The 12,846-nt window shown below is 44.8% G+C and overlaps 1 protein-coding gene across 1 annotated transcript in view; it reads left to right on the plus strand.

Annotated features, from left to right (window-relative positions):
• Positions 1 to 10,330: 10,330 nt before the first annotated feature.
• Positions 10,331 to 12,846, plus strand: part of LOC130584086 (autism susceptibility gene 2 protein-like) — a gene marked incomplete at both ends in the record, with an annotated part of 153,896 nt that continues 151,380 nt past the window's right edge. The window contains one exon of the mRNA XM_057383847.1: positions 10,331 to 10,546. Coding sequence (XP_057239830.1) covers positions 10,331 to 10,546 — 216 coding nt within the window. The remainder of the gene's footprint in view (positions 10,547 to 12,846) is intronic.

Consider the following 12,846-nt stretch of genomic DNA (forward strand, 5'->3'; position numbering starts at 1 on the left):
AGAAAATCCTTCCATCACACATGGATTTTATAAGATTTCCCCCAAACTTTATACACTCAAACACCAGAGAACTTTATTGGTTCAATGTTCATTGGTCCAATGTTGTGCAGTTCTCAGGATTTGGGTTCCTGTTGGATCTGGATTTCTTCCCCTCTGATGCTGATCAGGTCCTGCTCCTCATCTCTCTTTTCCCAGACCAGGAGTGTCTGACCAGGCCAGGGGGGAGGTTTGGGACTGATGTTCTGTTCATGGTCACTGATGGTCACTGATGGTGGCTGATGGTCCTTCTGTCCTGTGCCACTCCTGCTCTGTTGAGCTGTGAAGCTCCTCAACACCCTTCCCCCAGGGCAAAGGTGAACAAGATCTTTGACTAAAGTTACATAAACAAAATTTTTAGCTGGTCTATTTTCCARCACTCGGAACTGCTGAATGTACCTGGTGGTTTCTGGGTGATGCCATGGAGACTTGGGAGCACAAGCTGAGCGCAGAGATGAGCCAGGATGTGATGCGCTCACAGCTGAGCAGAAAGAAGAGGTGGAAAACGTGTGGCATTTAGCAGGAGGGCTGGCTTGTGCCTTGGGGGCAGGGTTTGTACCTTTGCACAGAACAGCAGAACAGTTCTGGTATTTTATTTCCTTGTGTGTGAGAGGGAGGACTCTGGAGACAGGAGCAAGTGATGTCTGCTTTGTAAGGGGGGTGAGGACAAGGCAATGATAAATCTTGTCTGTTATGCTAAGCTGCGCTTCTGAACTGCAGAGAGGGGGATTTGCCCGTGATCAGCACCGTACAAGAATGTTATCCGTCTGGTTTTTTTTGATCATCAAATTTATCTTCACTGTATCTGTTTCCTTGGGGAAGAATAAGCCAGCAAATGGAAAGGTTACATATTGCTCTGTTTCTTAAACTTTTGTTCTTTATTATTTCTTTTCAGCCTAAATGCTAGAAGGTGGTTTCATTTGCAGATGGAAACTTGAACCATTGTTTCTTTCCTCCCTCTAATTGCACAAAGGTTCGGGTCCTTTTCCTAATGAGGAATATTGCCAAGCTYGCCTTAAGTGTTGCAGTCCTCAGGTCCTGGCTGAGCTCTCTTTCTCTCTCCTTATTTAATAATCACTTTCTCTTTAAAATCTTTCCTCATCAGTCTTTTTGGCTGTATGCCACATGCCAAGACAGTGGCAGAGTTAGGGGCTTCCTAGAGAAAAAAAAACCCAGAGGAATAAGTGTAGGAACTGAGGAACTGAGAAGACAGAAAAACTCCTCTGCTGAGTAGTTTGAATTCTGGACCTACAAGATGTGAGAGTTTTTCCAAAACAGAATAATTTTGTATAAAGGCTGAATGATTACAACCCATTATTCTGTGGAGATTTTTTGGTTGGGTAAAAAACCCTTTGGGTTGGATTACTCATGGATTGCACTGCCTGGCATCATCCATGGATAATTCTACTAAATCTGTCCTTTTCTTTGCCATTTCTGCCATTTCTCTCTGTCCTGCTGGCTGGGTGTGCAGGGAGATGCTCTGGCTGCCTGTGTGACACAGAAGCACTTGTCAGGGATGTTCCCATCTCTCTGGAGCAGTTTCCTCGATGTTTTTACYGGTGTTGTCTCACAGTGGTGGCTCTGTCTTGACTCCTGGGGACCAGGTTTTCCCATCCAGGCTCGAGGCTGACAGGGCAGCAAAGCCAAGGGTGTCCCAGCTCAGGGCCTTTCTGTGGCCAGGAGATTGCAGTGAGCATCTTCAGACCTTTGGAATGCACTGGACTTTGCTGGTGCTGCCCCATCTTCCCACAGAACCAGGAATGCAGAGGTGCTTCTGATTCAATTTACAAACCATAATGTATTTTTTATGGCTGTTGAGTGCTGTGCTGATGAATGGTGCCAGGGTGAGGCTGAAGTCATCTGTTCCCTGGTGCAGGGACAACAGGGATGAGAACTGTCTGAGCCCACATGCATTTATTCCAACCCTAAAATAATGGGGATACCCTTTAAATGTAACATTTATTGGCCCACTRCCTCCTTGCCTGGGTCTGTAGCCTGCCAACCAAAGTGCTGGTTGAATTATTCAGACAATATGGGTTTTGACTGTATAAAATTTTGGGGGAAATCTTGTAAAATCCATGTGTCATGGAATTATTTTCTCTGCACACCCAGGCTTGTGTGGATGAAATGATTTCTGTGGCACATCCTGGCCAGAACAACATCCTGGCCAGAATAAAGTAATGCCTTGACTCTGAAATATAAAAAATATTGTTGGAGAGGTTTTGTTTTTCCCTCAGTTTCGGTAACACTGGGTGTGCTGGAGGTCACTGAGTCAAACCTGCAGCAGAGATAYAACCTTGGGCTTTGCTGGCAATTTGTGTAAGACCAAGAAGAATCCCTAGAAAAACCACGACGGGACTTGGAGGCTGGCACAAGGTGGCTGGAGCAGAGCTTCAGGATCTCTTGGCAGGAGCTTCTGGCTGAACCAGTCTGAGCAGAATCAGCTGTGTGTGCTCTTCCTTCCCCAAAGCTGRGCAGCTCCAAGGAAAGCAGTTCCAGGGCACCGCAGGCTCAGCTGGCATTGCTCAGCATTTCCCCACCTCCACCATGAGGGATTTTCCTAACTCAGGTTGCACAGCTCCAATAATTTCCTGACTGCTCTCCACAGCTGTAACGTGGTGTAACACAGTATTTGAGAGACAGAACTGAAAAGGGAGGAGGGGAAGTTAAGGCTGAGAATGCCATGTCATGTTTGGAAAAACATGGAATAAATGAATGGGAATCAATGGCTCTGATGCTCATCTTCATGTAGGACATCAGTTTTTGCCAGCTGGCACCAAAGTCTCAGTTTTCCTCTGCCTCCGGTTTGTATTTGCCATGTGACATTGAGGGAGGYCATGGCACCACATTATTTTAGAAACAGCTCCTCCCTGTATCCTTATAACACGGTCAAGGTGCTCACTAAAGTCTGATTTTCAGGAGTGCTCAGCACTCCCAGTAGCTGCTAAAATCAGTGAAGGCTGTGCCTCGTTAGAGAAAGTGCACTGTGGAGTCAAGTTCTCTGCTAAAAATCAAACGTCAGGTGCTTCCCAACGAATGCTTAAAATTAGTAGATGCTTCTGAYCTGAACATGCCAGGGCTGTTGTTGCCACCTATAAAATGGGAACAGTCAAATACCTTTGTCTGGCAAAACAACAGTAAAATGGGCCGTTGGTATTTGTTGAGCATCCATCTGATACTATCTGGAGTACAGAAAAGCCAGTGAGGAAATTAATCATTGTGCGTTCTGAGGAGGGTGTGAATGGAGTGCCAGTAAACAAGGTTTGGGTCCACGTCGTGGACAAAGAGGTGCAAACAAAATCCTGAGTGGCTGCTCATTAGCTGAGCACCTTCCATTCTGTGTAGAGAAACAGGAGCAGGGGATCATGTAATTAAAGATTGTATCTCAGCGTGTATGCACAAGAGGCCTGAATTGAGGTGGTGGCTGCARCCTTAATCCTGGCCTCTCATAACTTGCAAGCCCTTGACTTTGTCACCTCAATAATGTTGCCTTAATGTATTTTTGTGTGTGTAATTTAAATCGGCAGGACCTGAAAAGGGGCCTTCTGTTTATCAATGCTATTGTTAACAAATGATTCTGGGAGAAAAAAATCAAAGCAATCTCTTTGCTCCAGAAGCTCTTTCACACAGCGTATCTGGAGCAGCCAGCACCTTGCTCTGCTGTTGTTCTCCTCCCTGTGCACTCAACTCGCAGCTCCCCAGCCTGGCCCCGCTTTCATCCTCACTCTGCTGCCCTCACAGCCCTTGTCACCAAAAAACAAAAACCCTCCAAAAACATTTTTAATGTTAGAAAGTCAAGACATTACTTTATTTTCTGGCCACAATGTTGTTCTGGCCAGGATGTGTCACAGAAATCATCTGGTCCACACACAGCCTGAGTGTACAGAGAAAATCATTCCATCACACATGGATTTTACAAGATTTCCCCCAAACTTTATACAGTCAAACCCCAGAGAACTTTATTGGTTCAATGTTCATTGGTCCAACGTTGTACAGTTCTCAGGATTTGGGTTTCTGTTGGATCTGGATTTCTTCCCCTCTGATGCTGATCAGGCCCTGCTCCTCATCTCTCTTTTCCCAGACCAGGAGTGTCCGACCAGGCCAGGGGGGAGGTTTGGGGCTGATGTTCTGTTCATGGTCATTGATGGCCACTGATGGTCACTAATGTCCCTTCTCTCCTGTCCCTCTCCTGCTCTGTTGAGCTGTGAAGCTCCTCAGGCCTCCCCTGCTGGAACAATGCCCTGCAAAGAAACTTCAGTGCCTTCCCTGGGGCAAAGGTGAACAAGATCTTTGACTGAAGTTACATAAAAAAAAAATTTAAATGGTTATATCTTCCAGCACACTGAACCACTCTGTTGGCAGATCCCAGAGAGATGCTCGAGGCAGTGGATTGCTGCTTTATGAAACAAAACAAAACAAAACAAGATTGAGCCTTTCTGCAGAGGTCTTGTGGCTTGAATGAATTGCTGGGATTAGTGGGTGGGCTGCTGCACTCAATATAGTTGACATCATGCTCTGTTCACCAGTGCCTTGTGTCCCAAAATACCATAATAGTGACACCAAGAATCCTTCCCTCTCTTTTGCATTGTGCTTTACACCACCATTCCCTTCTCCCTGGTGTTGTTTTCAGAGTGTTTGCAATTTTTTTCTCCTAGAAATATGCTTTTGAGGAACTAATTGTTCAGCAGAAGAATACACAGTACATTTACAGTCCATTTACTTTTAATGGCGGTAAATTAATAGTTATTATAAGCATCTCATTTTCTATTCTGATTTTGAAATATTAGAGGGATTGGTCAGTGCATTATTTTCAGACCTTCACATCTTCTTGTTTCTGCCAGAGTTAAAATAGCAAATTATGAAACATGAGAGATGTACTGAAGTTTTGGGACATTTTCATCTATCAGCTGTAAATATTCTTCTCTAATGTAACAGAAACACAGTGGGAGTCGATGGGGACTGTCAAGATGTGATGGAAAATTTGGTACTCTCAGACTGGCAATGTTTCCTGGTTCTGAGGGGGTTTGGTTCAGTTTGTGCAGGATTTGGGGCGGTTTGTGCAGCTGTTTGTGCAGGTTTTAGTTCAGTTTGTGAAAGTTTTGGATCAGTTTGTGCAGGTTTTGGTTCAGTTTGTTCAGGTTTTGGATCAGTTTGTGCAGGTTTTGGTTCACTTTGTGCAGGTTTTGGGGCAGTTTGTGGATGTTGCTGTCCTGGATTCCCAGCTAATGATGCCCCCCGTGTGATGCTTCCCTGTGAGGGTGGGCAGGCCCTGGCACAGGGTGCCCAGAGAAGCTGTGGCTGCCCCCTGGATCCTTGGGGGATCCAAGGCCAGGTTGGACAGGGTTGGAGCAGCCTGGGACAGTGGGAGGTGTCCCTGCCATGGCAGGGGTGTCACTGGATGGGTTTTAAGTTTCCTTCTACCCCAAACCACTCTGGGACTCTGTGCTGGCCAAGCTGCAGGATTTCTCTCTGCTGTACCCTGCAGGCATCCTAATTTCTTGCAGGCTAAACTCCTGTACCCAGTGTCCTGGGTGGATTTGGAGGACATGGGTTTGTCATYATTTCAGTCTCTGTGCTGTTCCTCTTGGCCGTTTCTTGCTTCCCCTCCCGTCCCTGGGAGCTGCTGCAGCTGGCAGCAGGCTGAGAGCTGTCCTGGGCTTGGGATGGAGCTGGCAAAGAATTTCAAATCGACTTTTGTAGCTACTGAAAATGTATTTTCTTTCCCCTTAATTGGCTTCTTCCTTCTKCACTGGTGTTCCTGATCAAACGGGAATTGTTTGTTCCTTGAAAGGCTCCAGAAGTGCCTCTCTTACAGCTCTCCTTGACAGGGACTCCTGGATGTTTGAATAGTGAATGGAGCAGACTGGCAGCTTCAAGCTTGATTTTCTAAATATTTGTGTTCAAAGTGGAGCATTTCATTGRCATTTCCTGACTATTTGACATTTTAAAAAAAATGTCCAATTTCTTTATTGTTGGAGTGAAGGATAAATTGTTGGGCTCTGATACAAAGCCAGAGAGGACTTTTGCAAGAACCTGAGGGGCAAATAATTGGAATATAGCTGTRGACTGTTGCAATTGTAATTTGGTTCAACTAGCACTGCAGTGTAAACTACTCTTGGTTTGAATTATAAGTTTTTAAAATTTGTATTTTACTGAGATCACATCCAGTGCAAATTCAGAAAATAAGCTTTTACAAGCTGGAATTGTAATGATAATCCACAAGGATGGTTTGGAAAGGTCAAGGCTTAAAATCCCTGAGCAGCACCTGAAATGTTCATGCAGAGAAATTTCTGCAGMGCATTTGCTACACACTGCATTTACAGTGTTGTTCTTCACCCAGTGCTCCCACAGAGGAATCCTGTAGTAAGGAGTAAAACAGGGTTATTTATGTGTTGTTTTTAAGTTTGCTGTCAGAGGGCAGGGGCAGGAGGGGAGGGCAGGGCTGGACTGGCTGGGCTGAGGTTTATGGGGTGATGTGTGTKCCCCACCAATTCTGCTCTGCTCCCACTGAGGATGTGAGCTCTGATCAATGAGTTGTCTTTTACTGAGCAAGAAAGCGGACTTGGCTGAAATAAATCAAGCCCAGCTCCCTGCCACACTCGATGAGAATRCAGCGTGTCCTTCAAGGCTGCACCCTGACAAATGACCTACTGGACCCATGGGGGATGCTCCCCTTCCCTCCACCCAGCAGGGAACTGGGACCAGTGACTGCAGTGCCACCCCTGCCCAGCACRGGAGGCCCTTCCTTCCCTGCCACGGCACCTGCAGTGGGATCAGCTTGATTAATGTGMCCAATAGAAATAAAACAAATGGAAATGTCTTTAGATTATACAGTACACTCATAAATATTAATGCCCTTCTGTATTGAATTGCATGTAATTACATATTTATACATTTAAGTCACCTTCCTGATACACTTAAGGCACTTTACTGATGAAAGATATCTCTGAAAGAGATGGTTTTAAACTGTGCCTAATATGTTTGTAGGATTTCCTTAATAAGTGTGTGGGCTTGCGTGCTGGCAGGAGAGGAGAAAAACCTCCATTAGAGACTGGCTGTGTTCATGGGGTCTGCTGCTCAGGCTGGATCCACTCCACGGGCAGCTGCTCAGAAATACGGCTCGACATGAAATATTGCTGCGTCTTCTTATCTGTGTAGATAAGGTCTGTGCAGTCCTGTCACCTTAGAGTAATTACAGCTTATTACTCTAATCATGATGATGCCTGAAGTCTGTAATTAAGATTGTGCTGGCTCATGTACTAGCACACAGCGTGGTATAGCCATTGTCCTATCTAAACAAGGGGGAGATAAAAATGGTACGAGGGAGAAAGGGCAGCAAGAGGGGAAGTGATTTATGCACGGCCATGGTTCCCAGCCAGCCACCACCTCCACAGAGCCCAGGGTTCCACGGGCACAACCCGAGAAAATCTGAGGCACTCTGCACACATGAGGAGAAACACCCTGGGAGAGCTCTGTTCACGCTCCTTTTAATGCATCCTTCCCACCTGTGTCTAAGATTTATACTTTTATCTTGTCCTGTTGCAGTCTAGCCTGCAGATGAAGAATTTCACATATATTTCTATGCACCTATTCCTTCTAGGGCCCAGTCATRTCTCTGTTGAAAGCCATGAGAGGCKGYACCCCACAATTCTCTCGCAGAGGGGGTGAGCCCCAGCACTATGGGATTTTCCCCACAGGGGTGTCAGCTGTGAAAAGCAGATGGCTCCTCTGGAGGAACAGTTGTCTAAAYACCAATCTTTAGGTCTAAATCTCACAGCAAGCCCAGCCATTAAACAGAGTTTAAGGCCCCTTTAGACATGTGGGGAGCTCCTTTGCCTCTCTTTGTTCATGAGCTGAAAAGGCACCTCATTTTTCAAAACTCCTGCCCATCGTTCCTCCTGCCTTGGAAGGTGCCTTTCCATCCACTTTGGGGGAGCCTTTGTGAGTTTGGTGCCACTAACCTTTGCCAAAGGTGCATGAGCAGATTCCTTCCCCCCAGTTCTGACATGAGCTCCACATTCTTTGGGTGTATCTGACAATATGTGGAGCTTTATGAAGGTGTCTGGAACATGGGCTCTGAGGGGGGGTTACCCCAGGTACATCCACAGGGATCTGCAGGGTCTGACCCATMTCATGCCCCCCTTAAAGCTAATAGGAACGAGTTATTTCTTATGGAARTGCCTGGCCCCATTAGATATTTTATAAGCTTCTGGAAGCCTGCCACTGTTTCATTTAGATCACTCACAGCTGGGGAAAAAAAAAATCCCACAAAAGCTACTTAGTCATTAGAAGATTTTTTTTTTCCAAAAAGTTTCCCTTTGTTCACTCCTTCAGCCTTTCACATTTAGCATGAATCCTCTTGAATAGCATTTGTATCTGCAGACAYGAGCTCTGTGTTTTAACAGAAATCTTTGCTGGTGTAATGTTCTGCTCATAAAACATTAGATTTTTTTATATTGAACTAAAAAAAAAAAAAATATTATTTGTGTGTTAGAAATCAGTTTTAAGATAAAATAGCTGTTATTTTATAACCTGCCCTTGCTGTCCAGGAGGTCCAGGTGTGTATGCAGTGAGCATTGGTGAAATGGTCACTGCACCTGAAAATTGCCTTCCTGAATTTATGGCATGCAGCTAAAGCTAAAACTTTCCTTGGGAAGGGAGGCAAAGGGTGTGCTAAGAAAAGGGGCTGTTCTTGCTTTTGATTTCCTTGGGCAGCTCCATCAGATCCCTCAGCTTGTGCACGAGGAGATCCCAAAGCATTTTAGGGAGATCGGTGCTACTGTTGAACTCTTTTTCAGAAGAACCAGCGAGGAACCAGCAAGAGASACAGGAGGTTGTTGAATTACTAAACCTGTGTTATAGCTCAGGATGCAAAAAATTCTCTTTCATGAGGTTGGAAAAGGCTCCTAGCTTTTTGRATATGAATATCACTGTGTGAAGAAAAGCCCAGGGAATCTCCTGTAGCATCTCAGGTGAAGAAAAGGTAGAAAAAGTGTCTTACAGCTTCTGTTCAGCACTCCCATCTTTAATGCCTGTAAAGTCATTCGCTAAATATCAAACTTGAACAATGGCTGTCTTCAGTTTAATTAATCTTCTCATTGGTTACAGTTATGAATTTTGTGTGCTCTTGTGTTTCGGAGAGTCATTTAGGGAGCAGTCTTTAATTAAAGCCAAACTGCTTTTTGCCTTTAGGCATGTTTTTTTTTTTGCATTGAAAGGTGCCATAATTTGAATTATATTCTCCTGAGCCTCAGTCTTTACGTGACACAGGGACCAATAGCCTTTCCTGCTGTCAGCTACAATATTAAGTGACAATAAACAACAGCGGAAAGGCTCACAAGATTACCCAGTGCCTCATGATGGGCATGGAAGCTTGTGGTGAAAGCAGCCAGGAGTGCTAAAAGCATGACCCTGTCTCAGTAGCATCCCCTCACAGGGCAGCACCAGCCCCTGAATGAGGACAGTTCCTGGAGCAGAGGTGACTCAGCACATTGCCTTTATTGGATACACAGTCACTGACATCTGTCCAAACCTTCTCATCCTTCTCTCCTAATGAATTCTCCAGCCTCCTCTTCCTCTGCCTTTCATTCTGTGCCACTGAAAAAGATTCATTTCAAGTAACATTTATCTGAAACAAAAAGGGATTCTATGTGTTGCAGGTTATTTGTAAGAAAACAGCTGTGGGCTAAGTGACAAAACTCACATCTGTGTTACAAGAGTGGAGTATTTTTATAGACRGACATTGATTCTGGGGGTTAAAGGGCCAGTGACAAAGTTTTCAATGCAGGTTGCTTTTTTTGTGCGCTTTTCACCCCTCTCGCTGTGATTTGGAAATCTACTGCTTCAGTCAGGCTTGAGGGAAATGTGCCCTGAAGTCAATGGAGATTCATTGGCCTTAATTGGATTTAGGTCAGCTCRTGCCTTGGCTTCTCAAACACAAGAAATTATAAGAATAAATATTGGAAAGTTGAGCATTGTTTAAAACAAAGCAGATTGTTAGTTTAAACATTACAAACAAATGCTGTCCTGTAAATGCATGCTCAGTTGATACAYGAGATGCCTTTGAGAATTGAGGTTTACTGTATGAAATCTCAAGGAGGATGTGTCTCCTTCCATGCCCTCACTTCATCCTGCCAGTTTTATTCATCATTTTCCTACTTTTGATTAAGAGGAATCAGTGAACAGTGGGTTTTTCCTTTTCTGGTGACTGCAGCATTGCCCTGAGAGTGCTTTGCAGGTCACCCAGAACCAAACCAGAGCTGCAGTTTAACCACTGTGCATTTCTCTTGTCTCTCTGCAGAAGGACGTAGCTCTGAAACCTCAGGAACGCGTGGAGAAGMGGCAGAACCCTCTGGCCAAGAAGAAACGGGAAGCACTTACCAATGGGCTGTCGTATCTGCCAAAAAAGAACAGGCTCCACCACCACCAGTACAGCTCAGACCGGGAAAATGACCGCAATCTGTGCCAGCACCTCGGGAAAAGGAAGAAGCTACCAAAGRGCCTCAGACAGGTGGGAGACAAGTTCCCTGCAGCGGGGAGGGAGGGCTCTGCCCGCTGGCCCCTGGTATGTAGAAGCCGATTTCTCATTTTGTGGGATCGCTTGTTTTAATGCTTTGGTAGTTGTGTTGGTTTTGAGCTCTCGGTGCTGTCAAACCCCTGGAAGAGGGGGACTGAGAGGAGGAGCAAGTGGTGGATTGATGCCAGAGTTGATCTGATGGATCAATGTGTGAAAGTGGGAAAAGCTTTCTGCAGGCTGTCGGGGCAAACAAATGTGGTCTCTCTGTAACTGTGAGGCCGATTTTGTTCTATAAGACCTTTTTGTCTCCAGACTTTGTGYGCAGAAAAGCCCTCTGAACATCCAGGGTGAGGTGAGGTAATTGCAACAARGGCAGTTGTTAATCAAGGCGAAGTCCTACGACTGATTAGAGTGCAAGGAGCTCATTTGTAGGGTGTCGGTGGTGTCTGCTACCCTTAGTTACTGCTCACCCACCCTAAGCAAGAGCTTCTGCCTTCCCTCACTTCTGGTGGGAAGTGAGCAGGGAACATCCAGGGCTGCAAAGCTTGAGGCTGAAAACATTGGATTCTTCTTCGTGACTGTGCAGGGTTGTGTTTGKTATGTTTTTGAAAGAAGAAATCGTGACAAGTGTGATTTCTGTGATGTTGGTAATAGTAAATAGTGGTAGTGACAAGGTCAGCTTTTGCCTAATCTTGAGTGATATTAATGACTCTTGAACTAAAATTTAAATGTTCTATGGGGTTGGTTGATATTCATGGAATCAGTCTTCATCATTGCTTAGTGCAAGGCAAGCATTGCTTTGCAGAGAAACTTGTAGAAAATTGTGAGAATTCATTGCTTCTCATTTTGTGAGTTCAGGGAGATGGAAGGAACATTGAGGATGACAAGTATGCTGACTTGTATTCAATTTTGATATGCAGAGTTAGAGAAGCTGGGAAAAAAATTGGGTTTTGTGATGATTTTGAAGCCTATAGCTTAAGCTGTATATAGGAGTGAAGTAAGAGATTATACAGTACTTCAGTGGMGCAAACAAACTGTAAAATGCCTGTTCTACACTAMCAGCTCTTAAAGRTGTTTCTTCTAATTTAACTTTACTTGGTATTTCAAAGGAAGGAGGGGAAAACTTCAGCATAGCTGATGCGATGGTTGTACTGTCAGTAGATATGGAAGGTTACTGTGTTTCTTTGATGSTTTCCTGTTTGCACCCCGATGGTCTCTGATCTGTTTTGGTCTGTCAGCTGGTGAATGCTCTGCTTTGGGCAACAGAACTGAATATTTGCACTGTGAACTCTCCCAGTATGGTCTAATGCCAGGTGGGACCTTTCTGCCCAGAATGTCAGCTGTGAAAGAAATCGGCCTGATGGAGATTATTTGTGAGGTTGATGGAGATTATTTGTGAGGTTGTGTTTTTGGAAATAAATATGCTCTGGCTTGGAAGGTATTGAGTTGACAAATGTCATAGAAAACGCTTTTCCTTTGAGCTGATAAATCTGAGTACTCTGCTTAATTCCTAAGGGATAAGACTGAGAGGAAATAAAATAYCTTGCTCAGTATAAATGTAATACATTTGGTAGGGATAGAGCTTTTCAGATAAGAACATTTTAGTCTCACAAACAGTGTCAGTGCTGACAAACCCATGCAGCTTTGGCACTTGGACTTGGAAAAAAAGATGTCACGGAAAAGACTATGAAGTTCTTTGAAAAGATATGCCCACCACCTTTAGACAGTTTCGAGTTTGGGGTAAGCATTTTATGTCCTCTTTCAAGACAAATGGTGAAGAGTATAAAAGAAGAAAATTGATAAGTTCTGAGGGTGTTTTTTTTCTGATCATGTTACATTTCTCCTGCTTGAGCGACTTGTGGCTGCACACCTCGGGTTGCTTTCCCCACCCAGGTCCATCCAACTGAATTTGTGGGCTCCTGAAGGGGAAGTATGTTTGTTGTCCACTTCCTCAGATGGCAACACGCCAAGAACTGGGGTCACTGTGGTTTGTATGTGACACAGCAGGAGTGTCCGGGGCCACTTCGAGTTCAGGAGGCTTCTGGGTGTATGCAGTGCCCCTGCTATGTTAGGGCTGTATATTTTATACACAAACAATTTATGCTGCCTCTGCTGTCTCTGGGAGAATCCTGAATTGTCACCTGTGATTACTGCAAGAGGCAATCTCAGTGCTGTCACTTGCATTCCTGCCATGAGACCTTGCCTGCAGTCTGTCCTTGCTGGAAATGTTTTACACCTGGAAATCCTGCTCATAGTTTTACCAGTGCTTGACAGTCCTGTTGGATGTGCTTTCC

The sequence above is a fragment of the Malurus melanocephalus genome, unplaced genomic scaffold (genome assembly GCF_030028575.1).
Source record: "Malurus melanocephalus ecotype Western Australia unplaced genomic scaffold, MMel_1.1 scaffold_666, whole genome shotgun sequence".
NCBI classification, from domain to species: domain Eukaryota; kingdom Metazoa; phylum Chordata; class Aves; order Passeriformes; family Maluridae; genus Malurus; species Malurus melanocephalus.